At 45.5% G+C, this 23,177-nt stretch overlaps 1 protein-coding gene across 6 annotated transcripts in view; it reads right to left on the bottom strand.

Annotated features, from left to right (window-relative positions):
- Positions 1 to 23,177, bottom strand: part of CCP110 (centriolar coiled-coil protein 110) — a 1,154,773-nt gene that overhangs the window by 634,106 nt on the left and 497,490 nt on the right. For all 6 annotated transcript variants that reach the window (XM_069647149.1, XM_069647148.1, XM_069647151.1 and 3 more), the window contains one exon: positions 5,613 to 7,272. In XM_069647149.1, coding sequence (XP_069503250.1) covers positions 5,613 to 7,272 — 1,660 coding nt within the window. The remainder of the gene's footprint in view (positions 1 to 5,612; positions 7,273 to 23,177) is intronic.

The raw sequence follows: 23,177 nt of genomic DNA, 5'->3' as shown, positions 1-23,177 counted from the left end.
TGGTTGAATGAGCCCTAAGATTTTGAGGAGGCTCTTTCCCTGCCAGGTTAACATTCCGGAATGGCTAAAATAATCCATCTGGAAATGGTCTGTTTTGTTATCGGTAATCCCAATTTGTGCCCCGAGTAACCTATGAACAGTTGGTCTGCTTGCCTTATCCTAGCAAATTTGCTGATGTAAAAGCTCAAAGCTCGCCTTGGGTCCAGCCTATGCAGCCTTTCTTCCTCTTTCCCCGGATGGGGAGGGCGATAAAATGAAGGTAAGGTAATCTTCTGAGTGATGTGGAATTCAGAAACCACCTTTGGGAGAAAATTAGGATTCACTTGTAGGACAACTCTGTCTTTATGAAAAATTGTACGAGGGGCTTTACAAGATAAGAGCTTGTAATTCGCTCACCCTCCTAGCAGATGTCAATGCCACTAATAAGACAGTTTTAAGGGTGAGAAACCTTAGTGAACAAGAGTGGAGTGGTTCAAAAGGAGTACCCATCAGGAAATTTAAGACTAAATTTAACTCCCATAAGGGAACTTGGAATGGTCTTGGAGTATAGACATTGGTTAATCCCTTCAGAAATTGTAATACTAAGGGTAACTTGAAATACGATGGTTCCTCTGCAGTGCGCTTGAAGATCGATAGCGCTGCGAGATAGCCCTTGATAGTGCCAACCTGAAGGCCTGAATTTGCCAAATAGAGTAGAAAAGATAACACCGTTGGTGTACCACATGAAAAGTGGTCGATATTCTTTTCTCTACACCAGCTGCAAAATTTGTTCTAACGACAGCGGTATAAAGTCTTTGTTGCTGGCCTTCTTGCCGAAAGCAACACCTCCATGACGTCATCTGGGAGGTCCCAATCCTTGTATCTCAACCTTTCAGAAACCAAGCGTGAAGGTTCTGATGTCTGGATGGAGAACCTGACCTCCCTTCTGCGAGAGAAGATTCTCCTTGAGTGGAAGACGAATTGGAGGGCAGATGGACATGTCCAGAAGGTCCGGGTACCACGTTCTCATGGCCCAGTCCGGAGCAATTAGGATCATGGCTTTCCAGAACCTTCTCAACCTCCTGATCATTTGACGAATGACAGGGACTGGAGGAAACGCGTACAGAAGTGGAAACTCCCAGTCCACTACGAACGCGTCCCCTAGAGCTCCTCTCGGGGAAAATTCCCTTGAACAAAACTGATCGCACTTCCTGTTGATGCTGGTGGCGAACAGATCCACTTGAGGGGTTCCCCAAAGGGTGAAGATCTGTTAAAGGACTTCCTGAGCTAGTTCCCACTAGTGGGAGACTGTACTCTGCCTGCTCAGAGCTTCCGCTGTGAAGTTTTTCTCTCCGGCTAAGGGAACTGCTGATAGAGAGATTCCTTCTTGGATTGCCCAAAACCAGAGCTCCATTGCCTCTCTGCACAGAGACAGTGATCCTACGCCTCCTCTTTTGTTGAGGTAGTGCATGGCCACTGTGTTGTCCGTCATTATCAGGACATTTTTCCCCTGTACAGCTGGCAGAAAAGCCTTCAGCGCTAGTCTGATTGCTCTCAGCTCTAACAGGTTGATATGTAGTCTGGACTCCAATGGAGACCAACGACCGCTGATGGTCAAGTCGTTGGCATGGGCTCCCCTCCCCGCGAGTGAGGCATCTGTGACTACTGTTATCTCCGGCCATGGTTGCCAAAACAGTTCTCCTTTCAAGATGTTCTCCTGGCAGGCCCACCACTGAAGGTCTCGAGCCACCTTGTCCAGAACCTGAGGAGATCTGTCATTCTCCCTGAGAATTGCGACCGCTCTTAGAGCCCACTGAAGAGATCTCATTCTCAGGCGAGCCTCTGGCACAAGGAAGATGCAGGATGCCATGAGGCCTAGCAACCTCAAAAAGTGCAAGGATGGGAGCCGTTGGGCATTTTGAAACTTGGTGACTAACTTTAGAATATCTTGAGCCCTCACCTCTGGTGGCGAGGCTTTTCCCAGGGAAGTGTCGAGGACCGCTCCAATGTACTGGAGTCTCTGTGATGGTATCATCTGTGACTTCTTTAAATTGAGGGAGAAGCCCAGTTTGTGAAGGAAGTGGCAGACATAATCTAGCTGGATCTGAGCTCGTTCCGGAGATACAGCTCTGATCAGCCAATCGTCCAGGTAGGGGTAAACGTGAATCCCTTCCCTCCTTAGACTTGACGCCACTACCGACATTAGCTTGGTGAAGACCCTCAGGGCGGAGGTCAGTCCAAATGGCAGAACTCGAAATTGATAATGAGAGCCGGCAATTGCGAACCTCAGGTATTTCCTGTGTTTGAGATGGATTGGCACATGGAAATAAGCATCCTGAAGGTCCAGAGATACCAGCCAGTCCTGGAGCTGGAGGGCCTGAAGGATCTGAGAGAGTTACCATCTTGAACTTGTCCTTCCTGAGGAACTTGTTCAATTCTCGTAAGTCCAAGATGGGTCTCAGTCCTCCGTCCTTCTTCGGTATTAGGAAGTAGCGGGAGTACCAGCCCTTGTTCCTCTCTGCTACAGGTACCGGTTCTATGGCACCCTTCTCCCGCAGGTCTACAATTTCCTGCAAGAGGAGCGGATCTGGAACTTTCCGAGAGCTGTTCCCCGGTGGATGACTGAGGAATGCGTAGAAAAGACAGGCAGTAACCTTGGGCAACTGTCTCCAATGCCCAAGCATCTGACGTAATAGCCTGCCATTCCGTCAGATGTTGAGTTGGCCTGCCCCCTACTGGTGTCTTGTGAGGAGAGTCCTCAGAGTGATTTAGAGGCGGTTGATGAAGGTGCAGAGGGTAAAGAGGCACCTGCTGCTGTGGCTTTTGTATTTTTACCCCGTCCACCTCGGGTGAATCTTTTTTGACCTCTTTGAACCGACTGTCCTCTGCCTTTTCCGAATGCGGAATAAAAGCGAAAGGACTTACCTCTCCAAGAGGTTCCTGAGGGGTGATATGGCGTTTGACAGATTGCAGCTCCCAGGGATTTTGCTGCTGCTTTGGATATCTGTAACTTTTCTAGGCTGTCATCCGCCCTCTTACCAAACAAAGAAGAGCCGTCAAAGGGCAGATTTGCGTGGTTGCGAAAGTCTGGGTTTGAACATCTGGAGCAAACCCAGACTTTCGCAACCACGCAAATCTGCGGGTTGTAGTACTTGCCGCCATGGCCCTACTGATGCTGTCAGCAGAATCAATGCCAGTTTGAAGGAATTCGCACATTGTGTCTTTACCATCCTTAATGATGTTTAGAAACGCTTCCCTTTCTTCTCCCTCTGGGAGGCAGTCAGCTGCTGATGAAGCACACTCCTAAAGTGTATGGCTGAACCTTGCGAGCGTACAAGTAGCATTAATAGTTTTCAACGCCATGCTACATGCAGAAAAAAACTTTCTTAGCCATAGAGTCGTATCTTTTATCATCCCTGTCCTGTGGAACAGTAGGGTATGCCGATCTACTGCCTGATGCAGTTGCTGCTTGAAAAACCAGACTCTCTGGAGTTGGATGTTTAGATAATAATTCAGGGTCAGTAGTAGATACCCTATATTTGGCTGATAACTTTTTGTTAACTGCCGGGATAACCTCAGGAGTTTCCCAGTTAGCCAATATCTTTCTTTGTAATGCAGCGTGAAATGGAACCACAGGATCCTCCTGTGGGCCTTTAACTAAAATGTCTGTAAGGTCATCCTGTTGGAATGCAGGTGAAGGTGTAGACCGTAGACCAACCCATGAATTCTATAATTCTTGCCATTCAAATTATGTAAGTGGTCTCAGCATGTTCCCCTGGGTCTGGTCTGGCAAATTCTATTTCTGGGGAAGTATCTAACCCACTTGCCTCATGTAAGGATTCTCGAAGTTCCTTCAACCTATTTTCCTCAGAGGTAAATTCCTCTGGTTCTGGTGTTGCAGATCTCTGCAAAGCAAAGGGTCTTTCTTGATCCGAATCCTCCCCTTCCTCATAAATTGAAGACAAAGGTCTGAAATGATCAGATCTTGGAAATGGCTTAAATCCCATTTCCAGAGCAGAAGGGGCTAAATTTGTCATAATTGGTTGGGAAAACGTCGACGTCGTCGACACAGACGTTAAAGGCTTCGAAAACACTGAAAAAGGCGTCGGGAAGATTGGAAGAGGCCTCGAAGAACTCGAGAGGATCGGGATCCTGCTCGAGGTTGTCGATGACCTCTAAGTCATGACAGAGGCCCTGGGTATGACCACTGGCTGTGAGCTAGAGACGGCCGTGGGTTTGTTCTTTTTCGGCATCGACGTCGAAGACGGCGTCGATTCGATCGACCTATGCGTCGATGAGCCCTTCGATAATGGCGTCGATGACGCAGATTTATGCGTCGAAGGGACCTTCGTCGATGGCACAGTGCCTTTGCTCGAGGGTTTGTGACGCTCTCGAGTAGTTTCTTTCGCCGGGTGCGATGACTCGCAGCGTTTAGATTTTTCGGGTCTTTCACCCAGGGTATCCCCCTCAGCTGTCTTCGAAGGGGTCGAGGCCGCTTTCTCGAAGACGTTAAGCATCCTTTTACGTAATTCCTCCCACTCAGCCTGAGAGCTTTGTTTTGTGGGGCAGGTGACTCTTTCCGGAGAAACAGAAGAAGACGAGGGAGGGGATCTTCGACGTCTCTTACTTGAATGCTTGGATCTCGAAGAGTGGTGGGAACTGCTTCAAGACCTAGAACGAGAATGTTTCCTGTGTCGGCGAGGAGACGAATGTCTCGACTCTGCCGAGGAAACTTTCAAAGGAATTTTAACTGTCTTACCTGTCACAAGCTTCCCCTTACGCTCCTTCAAGGCTTTCGTCGTCATGGACATGCCATCCTCGTACTCCGAACATTGGTGCTCCGATCCCAGGCACCACAAACAGGACCTGTGAGGATCTGTCAACGACATTTTCTTTCCACAGTCTCGACATTCTTTGAAGCCGGACTGTGGAGTCGTCGGTTCGGATGAGGAAGCCATCGAGCAACAGTTGGTATTCTCGAGGAATAATGAAGAATATATTCTCTGACTAATGAACTGAGCAACGCGATTCCGAGACCCACGAAGCGCGGAAAAACGGAACTGAGCAACGGATGCTGCGCAAGTCTATTTATACGCATGATGACGTCGGCGCCGATACGGAGGCTGACGAGGGACATCGGCTCGAGGGACATCGACACGCAGCGCCCTCTACTGAAAAGAAAATTCCGAGGCCAGCAAGCTGGAGATGATCTATCAAGATAAGGAATACGTCGGACGACACAATCCCTTCGAAATTGTATTTTAGATGGAAAGACTATATGTAAATCATACATGTATTTAAACAGAAAGGGCTTAATGTACGTAGGAAAGGTATAGTTCGGTCCACAAGCTATCTGGGAACGCACAGAAACTATCAGCCAAAAAACAATACAACAATTCTAAAAAAGCATTTCCATTAGTAAACTTTTTGATTTCACAGAGAACTGGAATTACTCTGAAGTCTATCAAACGATTTAAGCAAAGCAAATACACAAAAACAAACCCTGCAAAGATGCTAAAAAAAGTAAAAGTCAAACTAGTATACACACCGGAGTGTAAACAATTACTGGAAGGAAATAATTTAGACAAAAAATAAATACGTTGCATTATATCACTAAATAAAAACGTGCATACCTATACTTTCGTTGTTTAGTGCTTCACTTTTGTGACTGTGTCCAGATCCTGTCCTGACGTGGCATTTCTGGGTATGTAGCCATCGCTTCTCTTGCTCTGAAGTTCCCATCATGGCAGCAAAAGGGTTGTTCTCCTTGTGAGCGCTACCCATGTCCAAATCTAGTCTGCGCTTCACCTGGGTTTCAAAGCGGCTGTCCAAGAAATCTTCGCTTATACTTGAAGTCTTTTGTTGTGAACTCTGACTTCGCAACAACATTGGAGAAGGAGTCTCTACGTCATAGGATTTATTAAGTTCTATTGGCGATGTGCGCTTTGCTTTATCGGACAAATTATTTGGCTTAAACCCATTCACTCCTGACAAATCAAGGATTTCTGGGGGCTGAAATGTTGTGCCTGGGTCATAAAATCTTGAAGATGCAGTGGATGTCTGGTCCATCAATTGTGATTCAGTGACTAACGCTGCTATTTCTTTGAAGGTAGTTACACCAACATCTTTATTTTCCATCATACTGATCTCTTCCTTACACACAACGTTTGATTTCACTATATTCGAGGCATCAACAGTCTCAGAAGTACATTTACTAAGGACTTTGCCTTTGTTAATATAAACCCCACTGTTATCAATTGCACAACTTGACACAGGCTCACAAATACTAACATTTTTTAGAAGATCTGGTGAGGCATTTCTCATTATTTTACTTCTATCCAAGGGACTTAAGTCACAAGCATTTATGGGGTTATTGATCACTATGTGGCCCATAGATGCTGTCCGTAAGCGGCGTCTGTGCATTTTGGGACTCAGGCACAGTTCTGGGCTTGGTAATTTGGCATAAGAACCTGTGAGGCTTCTGACAGTGCTACTTTCGTAATCAACGGCAAAGTTGCTTTTCGATTCTTCGTCAGATTCAGTGTCCACAGTCGATGGTGTTCTAGATCTTGCAGGTATGTCTGCTTTTAAGAAGCTGGATAAACCTGCACTGCTTAGGCTGGTCACCTGTGTGGGGGTACACTGTAGAAGTATATTGGATTTATTTAGACTGGGTTTATCAAGTGTCACAGGACTGGAGCTCCTGCTTCCATTTATTAGTTTGACCTTTTCTTTCAAGGAGTCACTTATTTTAATTGGCTCATTTTCTTTGTCCGAATGGCACTCATTAACACTTCCATTTGAACCCCTCCTGATGCTGCGCCTAGTCTGCTCTCGTTCAATGTATTCCCTGGACCTTTTCAGAAGGTTCTGAAGACTCATTATGTAGGGGTCTGGGGACTCCTTCAAAGCTGGAGGCGCATCAGATTCCTCTTTTGTATTTGAAGTGGCACCAAACTGGGGCATCCTTGGAGTCATAATAGAATCCGTAGCAATATGTCCTCCATTTTCCAATTGGGTAGTGTCAGGGCTAGCACTCAGTTTTGGAGAGCTACTTTCTTCAGCACTTGTCGCCAACATTGTCTCAGCGGACTTCAAACCTGTATCTGTGTCCGGTGAGAGATCTTCCAATGGCCTTTCAACCTTAGCATGGGCAGACTGTGCAGTTAAGGCTGGCATGCTTATTATGTTCGGTAGTATTGCAAAGCCATTTGGAGATCTGGAATCAGAACTCTGTAGAGTATGTTCAGCTTCTTCAACACCCACGTCACTCAATGTAGGCACCTTTCTGACCTACGTAAAGGAAATAATGTTGTACAATTACTCAATGATTAACTAGGTTAGCAAAAAGAGAGCGCATACATATGCAGCATTGGGGAGCACTTTCTTTCATATTTGCTTCTTAACCAATCATTAACATAGGTGATAACATTAAAGTAATTTGGTTGCATACATGTTAAACAAGAATGTTAAACACCATACCACAAGCTTTTTTTTCTGTATGGTGTGTAAATCATTAAAGAGATTTGTTTATCAATGCTTCACACCCTTAGCATTTCAGTTGATGGTGAAAGTCTGACAGAACCTTAGCCGGTTTAGGTTATTTATCCACCATTGTGGTGATGGGTTTACAGATAAAGTCTTCCTTAGCGTACAGCTCAATCATTTATCCAGTGGTCTGTTCTTGGATGTCGTCAAAAATCGTTTTAGCGCTTTCAATCCTTTTCTCCTGTCAGACTTTTTGAAAAAACCTGCCCTTTCACTAGATTGACAAAAGTACTCACCTATTACTTGACCTCACCACTAGCAGGTTTGGCCTCGTGCCTGCCTCCTATTCTTTTCTAGGGCTTAGGTACGTGTATGTGCGTCACTCTGGCTTTGCAAGCAGTCTAAAGACAGTATGCAAATATCTTTTCCCTCCATACTAGCCTATTTTTTCAAGTCGCAAGGTTTTTCTGCTGGGCACATGTCTGTGGTGAGAGGTTTGAGACTGAAGGATACATCTTGTGAAACATAGGTTTATAATAAAAGGATTGAAGCTCAGGCTATACTGTCCACTCTCTAAGAAAATAAACCAGGCTGAGGAGTTAATAGCCAACACCCATTTGGGTGCACATCTTCATAAGAAGGAAATTTTTCTTTGCTCAAAAAGGTGCAACCAGAAACCTTGCCCAATGGGTTGGAAGGTGCACTGTGTCTTTGATGACCAAATAGATAGATCTTTCAACGTAATTGTCCACAAAAAGTCCATAATCTACTGGGTAGGATTCTTGGGAAGACACCACAGGAACATTCAAGCCTAAGGAGTTCAGCCATTGCTTAGGTGGCGCGGGGGCAAGCCTCCAATTATGATCGGCCCTGGGAAACAGAGGCACTTTGGAAAACAATATTTAAGGTACATTTTATGATAGATGATAGACTTCACAAGACTCTGGCTATTAAAACTTCCAAATTAGATACAACTCTTGGATATTCCTTACTAAGCAATATGCTAATCTTAAGGCCTCGCATAAAACCACTATTCCTCATTTCAGGTTAGTGCATCTGAACAGCAAGTCAATCCTCAGCATGAAAAAAGCAGTCTTTAGTCACCCAATTGCTTTAGTTTTCTCTAAAGAGTGGGGTCATTGGGAGATAGTGTGTCACTAGAGGCCAATGGGCTCCTTTACAGAACTCTTTTTAAAAAAGTTAATTGATGCATTCAATCTAAACGGAAAATACAAAGGATGTTCCCTCTACTACTAGTTAACAGGATAAAGTGAAATGTGAATGCTCTCTTTGTGGCTAAAGAATTGGCATTACCCAATTCTATAGCAAGAGGTTTTACATATTCAGTGAGGTGGCTACAACTTTAATGCTAGGCAAATTTAAGAAATTCTAAACGTATGCCTGGTTTTAAAAGGGTTGTGCACTCAAAAATTGGAACTCACTTTGCAGTCTCTAAAATATAGCAAGATCAGCATTAACTGTGGAAAAACAACCCCTGTTGAAGAAATATCCTTGTCAGTTGTAAACTAGATTGATTTTCTGACAGCAGAAGTGTTTCTTCGCATGGTAAAACAGCTATGTGTTGGCATGTGAAGAACAAAACATCTAAAATGGTTCCTGTAGCCATTGAGAAAATAAATACACTCATCACCTAAAGAAAATTACTGCTCAGTACAAATCCTGTTAAATGCTGGTCTAATCCAGAGGTGAGACATGACTGGCAAAACTCTAGACGTTTTTCCACTAGCAGTTAAACCTGGTGCAGGGCCACTGTGCAAGGCCATAGACACGTGCATTCAATCCCCACACAATTATCAATGTTTTCTATTACTACGAATACTCCACTATATTTGTCAGCTTATTGATGAAATACAATTAAAAATATCAACTGCACTTATTTCCCAATTCTAACTTGCATGCTCATGGCCCATTATTGCAAAGCATCACCTGTTGGCTCTGCAAGTAACAAAGATGCCATCACTATTTCCACTTAATGGAACTGAAACAGTTTATGGGCATGTCACAGGGATATGCCTGGGATAAAGGACAAGACCACATGTTTTGCCTTCACCAATTTTTATTCGAGAATAAATTACTAGAATGGGCAACAGAAATTGAATTTTCCCAAACCAACATCCAGACCCTTTCACTTCAGAGAACCTCTCTTTGTACTACGTACCCTCGGTGGAGTACTTTTATCCCCTGCCTAGGAACAAAGTGACCCAATTCATATAGTTCGACAGAGGAACCAAAGACCGATACGACAGAACGAACCGAACTCAGGCCCGTCGATCTCCACCACGGCCCATTAGACATAACCAAACACCACCACCAAGAGATAGAAACATTGAGCATTGTTTAAGTTCCCTGGAAACCGAAAGAGTATCGCCAGGGCCACAAAAGAATTGTAACATCACAATTGATCAAGATATTTCTAAGAAGAATTACAAGGATGCAGTATTTGGTCAGAAGCAAAATCGCCCTAAAGCAGACCTAAATCAATGGACCTGGCTGCCGGGAGTCCTAACAGCCAAATCAAGATTTTAGCAATCAAGCAAGGCTAACCCCGCAACGTCATCAAATATGGAAGCGGCTCCCTGTCTAACCCTGGGCTCATGGAATACCCGAGGCGTTTCTCATTTGACAAACAACTCCGATATAAACTTGGGTTCATTTGACATCTTGTGTCTTCAAGAAATATGGATGCTCAAAAAACCAACGATTGATGGCTTTGAAATTGCCTTCTCTTCAGCCCTGAGAGGAACCACGGGAATCCAAGGGAAACTCCGACAGAAATATTCCTCTCTAAAATCGAAGACCTACTGGACGAAGCTAGAACTAACGAAACAATTGATAGCATATTCATTTGTGGGGACTCCAACGCTAAAATTGCTCTAATACAAACTGAAAACTCACCGAAGAAATCTTTGCCCAACTCAAGGATAAACACCTCCTCTACACCAGGTAGCTCGTCATGTAGAGGGAAGAAATGGGCCAACCTGATGGCGTCTCACGACCTGCATAACGCTCATTCTCTGAGAAAAACCACTGACCAGGTCATCCCGACCTGGGAACTCTCAGAACGATACGCAATCCTAGACCATGTTATCTTTCCAGAGAACTCCTAACACAGGTCATTGTTTTTGAGGTCACTCGAACTCTCCATAGTGACCACAACCTTTTGAAAACGACTTGGACAACCCCTCCACTTACTTCCAACTGTTTGCGAGCATTCATGCCTACCAACATCGAGACCAACGCAAACGCTACACGTCTGCGATTAAAGGAGACAGCGATAACTGATCTCGCATACAGCTATCGACAAGCTAAAACACTGAATAAGCAAAACGAGGTCACGAGCCTCACGGATTATTGCCCGCTACTGCTACCTTATCAGTTGAAAATAAATGGAGATTTAACCTTGCCGAAGGCCCAACACCACAATAACCTGGTCCTTAGAGAAAGAAGACTTACCATGCGACGAGCGAAAAGAAGGCTCTTCGTTTTCCCTCGATCACTAATAGTGCAGAAGCACGGAAAGCGACTAACCGATATAAGAATTGGTTAAAAGGCTATAAAATTCAACTCTACCAGGAAGATTCTGAATCAATGTTGAGAACGCTCAGCAGGAAGCAATCAAAGACTTTTTGGTCACTTATATCATCCAAAAGCCGCTTAACTCAAGATAATTTAACAACGAGCGTCCCAGACGAGTCCTGGATTACTCATTTTTCAGTTCTCTTTGCTTCGCCACTATATGCAATCGAACCCCCTGGTGGAACAAATAACAAATGGGACATAGAACTCATCCCATACAACATCAAAAGCAAAATCAAAAAGCTTAAGTCATCACGCGCTCCAGGTCCTGATGGGCTTTCCAACATGGATCTAAAGTCTAATCCTGCTTGTTGGTCCACCTTAGTGGCAGAAATGTTCAAATCCTGTGCCTCAACAAAATCTATCCCCTCATCCTGGAAGACAGCTAACATGGTGCCGATATATAAATCAGGTGAAAGAGGCGATCCTAACAACTATCGCTCCATCAAACTGCTTGATAGCATCGGAAAGCTCTTTGGATCATTTCTTTTGGACAGTTTCAAGGCCTGGATTTCCTCATCGGAAGATTGGGACCCGTTCCAGACCGGCTTTACAAAAAATGTAGGCACAACGGCCAACATATTTACGCTCAACATCTTGAAGGCCAGAGTTCTGGAAGGTGCCCCTCCTCTATTTCTGGCCTTTATTGACCTGTCTAAAGCCTTTGACAAGGTCAACAGACACATTGTGGAAAACTGGAACTGTCCTCACTCGCTATTGGACCCCATTCAAGAACTGTATTCTCAAACATCTATGAGAGTTCGACTCAATGGCACAGGCCTCCTTTCAACAACGATCTCGACGAGCCGCAGAGTGAAGCAAGGATGCTCTCTGGCTCCGGCCCTCTATAATGCCTATACAGGAGATTACCAACATTCTGAAAAAAGCGTCAAAGCATTTCCACCGACCTTGGGCACAGAAAAGATCAGCAGATTGCTCAATGCGGCTGATATCATTCTAATTGACAAAACCCAGATCGGGTTACAGAGAAAATTGGACAACTTGAATGAATATCTCAAATCTAACGATCTGGAGAGCAACACGAGGAAGACCAAAGTGATGCGATTGGTCAAATCAGCCAATCGAAAAGCCCCCAGTGCTTGGTTCCTTGTTGGTGCACAACTGGAAGAAGTGGAAAGCTTTAGATATCTGGGCATCACTTTCAGCAACAAAAACAAAGAGCATCCGATGCAAGAAACGTTGGTCCTCAAAAATAAAACCTTGACCAACCAAATGATCCCGATGGATAAAAAATGTGGTCGCTTCTCACTCAAAGCAGCGATCAATTTTTATAAGGCGAAGGTGGTGCCAGCTCTCACTTACGGAGTAGAAGCCATGCCAAACATCCCTGAAACCATCTGGCAAAAACTAGAAGGCTCTCTCTGGAGGAAACTACTCTGTCTTCCAGCTTCGACCCCAATGGCCCTGATAAGAAGAGAACTCGGTCTCTTCTCGCTCAAGGGCATGGTGTTCCTCAACAGCCTGATGCTTTACAGGAAAACATGATCATCCAAAGAAAAAATCTACACACTCATCCACGAAGAAATGGAGAAGGTACAAATAAAATGCTTCAAACTTGGATCAGCAAAAACCAGACAATTTTGGAAGAGATAGGAAGCACAGAAGAGGAACTCCTGAATAATCCAAAAAAAATCGTTAAAATATTTCAAGAAATAGACTGGTGTGATACACAAGTCGAAAGCGCTGAGCTACAAGTCTGTAGCTCACTTATCTCCTTTTGCGCAAAAAATAAATGAGCCTCTCTGTTACCTACTGAAATACCCAAACAAGAAAACCCACTCAACCTTTTTGAGAGCAAGACTAAACATCTTGAAAACAAATGAGGTATTGGGATCTCGTGGTAAATCAGAGGCCAAATTCTGCCGCTTCTGCGTGATGCTGGACACAACTGAAAGCTTCAAGCACCTGATCCTCGACTGCCCAGGTTTAAACTCTAATAGAGAAATCCATCTCGGGCACTTATACTCAGAATTCTCAAGGGTGGATGAAGATTATTGGTGGAAGACCAGTCATAGTAATGGGAAACTTCCTGCACAGCCTTAAGTTGGACTCCCGAACTTAGAAGGTGCAACATTAAAGGACTTAGCCCTCGCAAGCCAACCTAAAGAAACTAAGAAACAAAATGAAGAAATAACTCAAACTCAAAGAGAAAACTTCTTCACTTGTAAAAACTGTTGCTACAGTTAAATACAAAAAAATAAAAAATAGTTAAAAAAGGAGCTCCCTTAACCACTTTCTGGCGTTGCACTGTTTAGGGTGACCCGCACACTTTTAACTCTACCTTAACTTGGTAGTTGCTTTCTGGGGTCCACAACCTCATGACAGTTTGTCAAAAAGACTTGTGAGCAAAAGGGTAAGTGTACAGAGCTACAGCTGGTAGGGAGGGCTAGACAGAGTTCCCTGGGGTCTGGCCTTGATCTGGGTTTCCTCATGGTTTCCCTTGCCCCAAATTCTAACTGTTCTTCAGCAATTCTTCACAAGTCTTTAAATGACACAAATCAATATGAGTTGTTTATGTTCGAACCAAAGTTCAGCACTTGCATCACCTACTACCTGGCTTATGCCTCTGCCAGGCCCTTTTGGGCATTGCCTCTTGCCTTACATTGTACTCGCCTGCCCGCCTACTTCTTCAACAACAAGAACAGAAAAGTGCTTCAGTGGCAACTTCCAACTTAGCAGAACAACAACTTCATTATACTTCTTCAGCATAAAACTTTAAACATATTGTGGGAGAAACCACATTAATGCTCTTGAAGACTTCTTGGCAGCTATGCTCCTCTCCCTTTGGATAATCTAATCCAGAAGGGTAGCCTGTTTGCCATCTTTCCTTCCCCTCTGTCTCACCAACCAAATTCTGATAACAAGGTAGTCTCTTTTCTTCTACCTTGGCTGTGGCAATGTAGGTTATCACTTGAAGACTTATATTTTATAGCACATAAGCAGTAAGCTCTATAGTCATTAAGTCTCTCAATATTGCCCTCTTGCCTGGACTACTGTTTGTAACACTAGTTTTGCTGGTTTGTTATAAACTCTTGGTGTGGGTATTGCTTGTAAGCTTTTGGAAGAATTACAGCTTTCCTTTGGGGTTTTTGGGCTTTCCACACTCATGCGCTTATTGATACAGTCACTTGCTTTTAATAGGCATCACTTTTGTTGTTTTTGGCATGCGGGCAGCATTGGAGCGCTCCGGGCTCTCTTGCACGCTGTGAACTCACCAGGTAAGTCGCTTGTGTTTGTTTGTGTCCGCTCCGCTTGCTGTTTGCAGGTCTTCAGGGCTTGTGGCTTCCTGTGATTTCTGACAAGTCAGGTGGACAGCTTCCTTCTCTCCTGCTGCTTACACCACTGACTATTGGAGCATTCTCTGATCCGGAAAGGGTAAGGTGCAACCCAGCCACTTTGATCCTCACAAGAGGGAACACTTCTGCTTTTCGCTGCGTGAACTCTGCACAACGAAATAGTATCGGGCAAGCGTCTAGTGCTCACGCTTCCCAGTGCGCAACTTCTGCAACAGGGAGAGTCACATGCAAAGACACTCTCGACTGGCCACGGCTTCTGGCAATTGAGTGGTCCTGGTGTATTTTCTCGCCTCAGGCTTCCCCCTCAGCTACAACCACAGATCACGTTTCTTCCTCTTCCACAGTTCTGCTTCTCTCTCTAATGCCTGCACCTGAGCGGGCTTTTTAAGCCTCCCAGTTCCCTTCAGGTGTAGGTCATTTACACCAATTAAGAAATCACTCCCACAGTAGTGTTCCTCTGTATCCTGCGTCCTCGTCCCAGTACTGAGGGAATAATGGGACTTTAAGTCCCTGGCAACAAAGTTAGTTTTTCTAACTTTTTGTCCTTTGATGAGTGGCTTTCTATTTTTTACAACATTCCTTGTAGGAACATTATATAATTCAGTTACTAGTTGGTTTGAAAAGAGGAATAAGGTGTTCTAAACTTTTGGTGATTATTATTTACAGACTTCTGTCCGTTTCCTTCATTTGAGTTGGGGAAATACTTACCACTATAGGTTTGAGATTGGGTTTTATTCACCTTTATACCACAGGAGCTTTGGCGGATTCCACCCACATTAAGGTGTTCAACCAGCGGAACAGTTCGATTATTGTGGCAACATGTGATTAGGTATAAATATTGTGTCTCACCCCATGGATTGCTCTCCCCTCCCCGAGCCTTTTCTCCTCCCAGTTCATCCTCCAAGGACAAGATCAGGAACCGTCTGCCTTTCCCTGGCGACAGATTTGGTGAGGGATCCATAGGAGATATGAGAGAGAAAGAGAGAAAGAGAGAAAGAGAGAAAGAGAAAGAAAGAGAGAAAGAGAAAGAAAGAGAGAGAAGAAAAAAAAGGGAGGGGGATGAGGAAGAGAGGGGGTGAGAGTCTAGCTAACTGCATATGCATACTACATCTTTTATTCCAACTTAACCAGAAACTGAGCTGTAAAATTCACTGTTTCTAGCCATTTGTTAATAATATACAACAGTTTCCCAATGAGCGTGTTTGGGCCTAGGCCGATTCAGGAAAAAGATTCTATGTGGCAAGTTCCTATTCCCGTCGTACTGGGACCGCCACATTGTGCCTCCCCCAGGACTCCCCATGTGGTCCACAATCTGCTGAAGACCTATACCACCAGTTTTGCGGGGGTTGTGGATTTGCAGATGAATACAGATACAAGCTTCAGATCTGCAGATTTGTTCATGCGTGCCTGAAAAGTCTGCAGACTTGCAGGGAGCATACAAAGGGTTAAAAACCTTGTGTCAACAATAAGTCCTACAGGCAGCAATCCCTGTCATTCTAGAAGCCAAAGGACATTCCAGAATGGCCGCCAGCATTCTTACGCCTGTAGGCCGGCTACATGACACCATATGACCAGGGTCACATGGACTAAATATGAGCAATCAAACCATGAAGCACAGCTGCAGCCAATACTGCAGGACCACCTCCAAAAGGGAGGATAAACCGCCATTTAAAAGCAAGCGAGCACAGACCAAGAGTCCCAAAGCAAGAGGGCTTAGTTATGGGGCCAGAGGAGGAAACATTCAATCTGGTATCTTGGGTGGTGGCAAGTAGAGGAAGCAAGGGAAAACCTGTAGATAGAAAAGGGAAAGTTGCATAGAAGAACTGGAAGTTTATTGCCCTATGAGGAGGGGAAACATTTGGAAAAGAACACATTTGATAGGAAAGCTGCTGACACCAGAAACGATTTTGTAGTCAGGCGAGAGACAGTCTGTGATGGATTGTGGTTGAAAGAAGGATGAGGAACAGGAATGCGTAAAGGACATTTTAAAAAAGAAATCCATAGCACTGTTGCAGCAGCATCTCAGAACTAGACAGCAATGGAGAGTGGCAGATGCTCAAAATAAGCCAATAAAAACTGAGTTAATAGCAGTTCGTCCAGCATCAGCCAAACATTAGGCAGATTATTTTATAAAAATAAATGAGAATACTGAAGAAACTGCATGGGAACGCAAGTAAAACAATGGTTAAACTGTGCAAATGTGCCAAAAACATAAATTCGCAAATCTACCATTAATCTTGCAAGGTGGTCACTTCTCCCTCTAATCTGTTCACCTCAATCTATCACTTAACTTTTCTCTCCAGTATCTACACCCTCCTTTCTACTTGTGCCTTTTTCAAACCAGCATCGCTCCTAGCTTTTCTGCTCACATGTTGTTCTTTCACTCCCATCTATGCCCTACTCTCAACTACATATTTTCAAGTCTTTCACTTTATCCTCTACATCGGTACTCTTTCTGCTTCCATATTTCTGACTTTACCTCTAATGTCCTATGACAGATTGCCATTTGGCAGAGGTGTAGGACCCCTGGTATATTTTATTCTTTATTAATTTAATAAAATGGTGCAGGTAATTTCACCTTTGAAAGTGTGATCTGCTGATCAGATTTCCCTTTCATAAGCTCCGTGCCAAAGATATAGTGTGTACTTGTGCCTGGCTGCATCAGTATTCTGATCAGTGGCACAGTGCAGGTTCAGAGGTTGCAGGTCCCCATTTGACAGCTAGCTCTCTGCTGCGCAGGGGCTGCATTTAAAATATGAACCTCTATTCCAACACCCTATAATGATGAGTCTACCTCCTGGTGGCAGAATAATCGCTAAATATAAGCCATACCCGAGTTAGGATATGGTGGATAGTATTCTCAGAATTATTACAGCCACAGCAATTTGATATTGCACATGTGTCAGCCCAGCTTTGGAAGAGTTGTGTATACTGCCCAGACAGGCTGGATCTTTCTACTCCTGGCAAGACTTCAGCCTTGGGGGATTACCCAATTTGTTCATTTGTAAGGTTAGGTAATGCTCTTCTGAGAAGATAGCCACTCCACAGTCGTACTCAGTCCTACTCCTCCTTTGAATGACTCATCGGCAGGCTTGATGTCTCTCCTATCCTCTCTCTGACTCTGGCTACCATCTACAGGCGCCCCCTGGCCCGGACTCCCTCTTCCTCTCATAGTGGGCTGCCTTCACCTCTTCTCTCCTGGCCTCCACCTCCAAGCTTCTGCTCCTCTGAGACTTCAATATTCACCTCGACTCCCCTCAATATTCACCTTGACTCCTCGGATGCAGCCTCTGCACTCTTACACAACCTATGTTACTCTTTTTCCCTCTCCATTCTTCCCTGCAGTCCGACGCACTCAGCCGGACACACTTTAGATGCTCTCATCTTTGCAGCCATCCCTATCTCCAGCCCTCTAACTACTTCTCTCTCCGGGTCTGATCATGCTCTCCTGTTCTCTCACCTGGACCTCCCAGGTCCCCGGGTAAACCCTCACCGGCACTGCCAAACTCCTTCTCCGCCATTTGACCAATGAAGCAAGTGTCCGCTGCTGCTTTTGCTGCCACCTTCATCCCCCCTCCAACTCTTTCCACTGACTCACTGTGACACAGCCCTTACTAACCTTCAACTTTCCATCTCCAACACACTGGACATCCTTGCACCCGTCATGAGGATCCGCATTAAGCCTCCCTCCAAGCGCAACTCCTGGTATGATTCCGACCTGGCCTCTCTGAAAAGCAAGTGCAGAGCTGCTGAGCGGTATTGGCAGGCATCGAGCACATCCTCCGACAAACCGGCCTGCCGCCTGCTCCAAAGGCAATATAGACTTTTCATCTGCTTGAAGAAGAGGGCCTATATCAAAGCCTGCATCTCTGGGGCAACTAACACAGCTGAACTTTTCAAAATCTGGAAGGAACTCGTCAATCCTACCGCAGTCTCCATTTCTCCTCGGTCTTCCCTGGCCCTCTGCACTGCACTAGCCTCTAACTCCATTACTAAAACTCAGGCCATCCTGTCCTCACTGTCCTCTACACCACTTCCTTCTTCCTCGCCTGCTCTCAGGCCTCCCTTGGCCCCCATCCTCCCCTCCGCTCCCCTCCTACTCTCCTCTTTCTCTCCCATTTTACCTGATGAAGTTTCTAGTCAAGTCCGCTCCATTAAAGTCTCATCCAAACAGGTGCTCCCCTGCTCCTCTAGAACTATCAAGGACAACATTGCCTCCCTTGCTCCAGCCTTGGCTGATTTCTGCAATCACTCATTTGCCATTGGATCCTTCCCGTTAATACTCACACTCCCTTTTGCACCCTCTCCTCAAAAAGCCTTCTACCGACCCTTCCTATCTGGCTAACTACCGCCCTGTCTCCATTACCCCATTACCTTGTTTTCTTGACTACTAATCTGGATTCAGAGCTGCCAGAGACAGGGAAACTGCTCTCCTGAACACCCATGAAGACTTGCTCTCTAATCTCGATTCCAACTCTCCTTCCGTTCTCATTTTTATTGACCTTTCCTCTGCCTTTGATACGGTCAATCATGCCAACCTTATATATCTGCTCCGTGATACCCTTAGCATCACAGACCTGGCTCTGGACTGGTTGGCCCATTTCCTCTCTGAATGAACCTCCAAGGTTCAACTGGGCCTTTTCTCTTCTCCATATCACTCTCCACCTGTGGTGTTCATCAGGGCTCTATCCCCTCGCCATGGCTTTCAACATCCATCTTGCCCCTCTAGCCCATTCAATCTCCGCCTTCTCTCCTAACTTCTAGTGTTATGCGGATAATACTCCGCTCTCCTTCAAGTTTCCCTACTCTACCTCCTCCTCGCCCCCTCTCATATTCCTGATTGTCTGCTATATTCAAGCATGGGCACTGCTAACGATCTCTGCCTTAATGTCAGTAAGACTGAGATCCTTCGCATTGGGATCGCAGCTCCCTCCTTCTCTCTGGAAGCTCTCCATGGGCCCCCTTCCACTTAACCTCCTGTGAGGCAAAACACTCTCTTTCTCGCCTCACATCACATCACGGACCTTGCCAAGAAGGCCTGCTTTCAGCTGCACCTCCTCAGAGGCATTCTCCCTTTGTCTTCCCCAGAAACTCAATGTCTCCAGAGCTCTGGTCATCTCCAGGCTGCACTACTGCAACAGCCTCTTCCTCAATCTGCCCAACTCCTCCCTTCATCCCCTACAACTAATTGAGAAAAAGACTGCAAGACTTGTCCTTGGCCTCATGCCCAGGGATAGCATCTCACCAGCCCTAAAATCTCTACACTAGCTCCCGTTTGCTGTGAGGACCGGGTTCCAGACCCCTCTGCATCATCCACAAGGTTTTCTGGGGCCTGGGACCCTGCTACATCCAAATCTCTCCTTGCTAGAGCCCTTCGGTCCTCTAGTTCCAACTCAGCAGATCTGACGCTTTTCCAAGCAGAGAGTGGGGGAGGGGGTGTAGGTCTCCTGCGCAGGTGCCTCCATCTGGCATGGCCTCCCTGCCCCATTCAGATTTGAGCTGGATCTCCTTAAATTCCGGAAGCTTCTCAAGACCCTCCTTTTTTTCTTCCTCCTTCCCTCTCCCCTGCTAATTTCCCACTGCCTCTTGACTGGCTGTCTGGTTCCTTCAGGCTCTTACAATGCACCAGGCCCTCCTTGACCAGTATACCTGACCTTTATCTCCACTGACCCCTGCCCCTTGCTGCACTTGCCCTACCAGGGCCCTTCCCCCAGCACCAGCCTGCATGTGCCTCCACCCGTTAAGAATTCCAGCCCTGCACTCCGCACTTGCTTGTGGACTCTTTCCCCTGCACTCTATCTTTTCTGGCTCTGTCCAGCTGCCCTCCCCTGGCGCTTAACCCTTGGGCCCCTACGTCCTGCCCAGCACCCCCCCCCCAGCACTTCTCGTTACTGCACTTGCATAATCCGAATGTCCCAAGGCCTAGTAGGACTGTTTTTTGTCTGGTCATCATTGCCGCAGCCACCCTCCCTTGCCTTGTTGCACCTTGAAACACATGGTGCATAGACGCATTATAAATACCCAATGAAATAACAAAAAAGAAGCTGGAAGCTTGGAACAGGAATCAAAGGGCACACTCATTCACAAAAGGCTTGGCATCACGCAAGGGTGCTGCATTTCAAAAGGCCTTCAATCCCATTAAGAAGAGAAGGGGGCTAGGTTAGTGTAAACAGGGGGAGCTCTCTACAGATGAAGGAAAATTCTGCCATCTTGTTTTTCCCTGCGTCGCTCTCCTTCCTATCCCCTCCTTTTCCTCTAGTGCAAATCACTTTGGGTGGGATGTCAGAAGGAAAAGGTCCACTTCAAAAACAGAGATTGGACCCCTAAAGCAGGCCAACTTTAGTCCAATCAACTGAAGGCCTTTACCTTTAAAAAAGAAGGGGTCTTGGAATAAGCTTTAAAATGACACTTGAATGGCCTCGGTGCAACTTATCATTGCTGAGAAAATGAACAATTATTATAGTCAATTTACAAACTAAGGGGAATCTTCAACATGTAAGCACATCTTAACTTGCATTTCACAGTTTCCTAGGTTTCAGTTTTCTTGAAATACTCCGCCAGGCAGAACCTGTGCATCTGTTGTCCATTTACATTAGCTTGCAATAAAGTCATTACCCAGTCCTGGCAGTCAGGGTCTGTCGCAGCGATTCTCGTCTTTCAGGCCCCAAGACTCACCTTTGCCCTATGATCATCATGAGGCAGTTCTGTAATTTGACATTCAAATCTTGACAAACCACATTTTGAATTTTAAAGCTTAATTTTTAAGAGTTGCACCCATCAGGGCTGGTTCTGTTGTGGATCCAGCTACACCAATAAATGGCTCTGTCACACATGAACGCAGCCTTCCTCTTGGCCTGGAAATGTCAAAAGCAATTGTCTTTAAGATGCAGCGGCTAAGCAAAGTAATGATGGGGGGTGGTAGCTTTGCCTGGGACCTCGCATCCCAGGAACAATGTCAGATTTGGTTAAACACTGGGCGTTTCTCTCCATGCACCGAAGAATAGCACTTTAAACAATTGTACCACAAATAAGGCCTTCTACTCGTTTTTAGTTTAGTTTATTATTTATATAGCGCCGCCTGGCCCTGGGGCATCCAGGCGCTTGTAGTGGTTACACCATAGCAATATATAACAACATGGTCAATAGGTATACAATACAGGTAGTATAGACATTGTGAATCAGTTTCTGATAATGTACATAGTATGACATACTTTACAAGGATTAAGGAGGATAATGCAGGCAGTAAATACACTAGTAAGGTAATGGTTGGCGTTCTAGGCTTCTTTGGCTAGTAGTCAGTTTTTGGCAGCATGTCTGAATCGGTGAAAGGATGGTTCGGATCTAAGATTGACTGGTAGTGAATTCCAGAGTTTGGAGGCAAGCACAGGGAAGCTTGAACCTCCTGCTTTTTGGAGTTTGTATCTGGGGATATTTAGGACGTGCGTTTGTGCTGATCTAGTTGGGCAGGACAGGATGTGGTGTATGAGGTTGTCTTTGAGGTATCTGGATGCTTAGTTGGATAGACATTTGTGACTGAGCGAGAGTGTTTTATACTCGATTCTCTGAGGGATAGATAGCCATTGGCTTGATCGTCTGGCGTCAGAGATGTGTTCGGGGTTTGGGTATGTTCAGAGCTGCTATTAATGCGTTATTTCGGATAATTTGCAGCTTATTGATATTCTTTTGACTGGTGCCCAGATAGAGAGCGTTGCAGTAGTCGACTTTGGAGAAAACTAGTGTTCTGGCTAAGGAGGTGCAGTCGGAAGACGAGAGGTAAGGTCTGCTTGCATTGATGAGCTTGCAAATGTATGCGATGGCGGAAGAGATTGCGTTGATCTGTCTTGTTAGTGTGAGGGAGGAATCGAGGTAAATCCCAAGAGTTTTGACGCTGTTGGAGACAGAGATATTGTTGCCGTCGATAGTGAATGTCTGGTAGAGTTTGCCAAGTTTGTTGAGTCTGGATTGGGAACCTAGGAGGACCAGCTCAGTCTGGTCATCGTTGAGGCAGAGGCTGTGTTTGGCCACCCATTCTTGGATAATGGAGTAAATGTTGTGGAGTACTGTGTTTGTCGGTGGAGTAGTCGCCTGTTGGTGGGATAAGTATTTGAGTGTCATCTGCGTAATTCGTGTAGATGACACCCAAACGGTCCAGTATGTTGAACAGGGGTTTTGTAAACACATTATATACTGTGGGGGAAACGCAGGAGCCCTGAGGGATGCTGCATGTGACTGGGGCTGGTGCGGCAGAGGCTGTGGGAGCAAAGACCCTCATGGATCTGTTGTTCAGAAGGACTGAATCCATGCATTAGCCTTGTAGGAGAATTTGGCTGCTGTGGTTAAGTGTTTGCAGAGGATGTCATGGTTGACCAAGTCGAAGGCGGCCGACAGGTCGAGGAGGAGAAGAAGCGCAAGTTTGCCGTTGTTTTTGATGTTGCCATTTGTGTCTTAAGGTCAATCAAGGCTGTCTCAGTGCCGTGTTTGGGGCAGAAGTCTGATTGTCTTAAACCTAGTAAGTTGTTTTTCTCAAGGTGGTTTTGTATCTGCAGGTAGGCAGCTCTGTCAAGGATTTTTAGGAGGAAGGGCACAGTCCTAATGGGTCGGTAATTCGTGGGGACAATAGGGTCTAGGGTGGGTTTCTTGAGTAGGGGTAATACCCAGGAGTCCTTTAGGTTGTTGGGTACTATGCTGGATGTGAAAGATGAGTTTATGAGGGATGTGATGAATGGAGCAAGATCTTTGGCCGCGTCTTTGATGACTGGCGCCGGGAAGACATCACCTTGGCATTTGGAGGGTTTC

The sequence above is a fragment of the Ambystoma mexicanum genome, chromosome 2q (genome assembly GCF_040938575.1).
Source record: "Ambystoma mexicanum isolate Mex_15411 chromosome 2q, UKY_AmexF1_1, whole genome shotgun sequence".
Classification (NCBI taxonomy): Eukaryota; Metazoa; Chordata; class Amphibia; order Caudata; family Ambystomatidae; genus Ambystoma; species Ambystoma mexicanum.
This window is presented reverse-complemented; position numbering and strand designations above follow the sequence as displayed.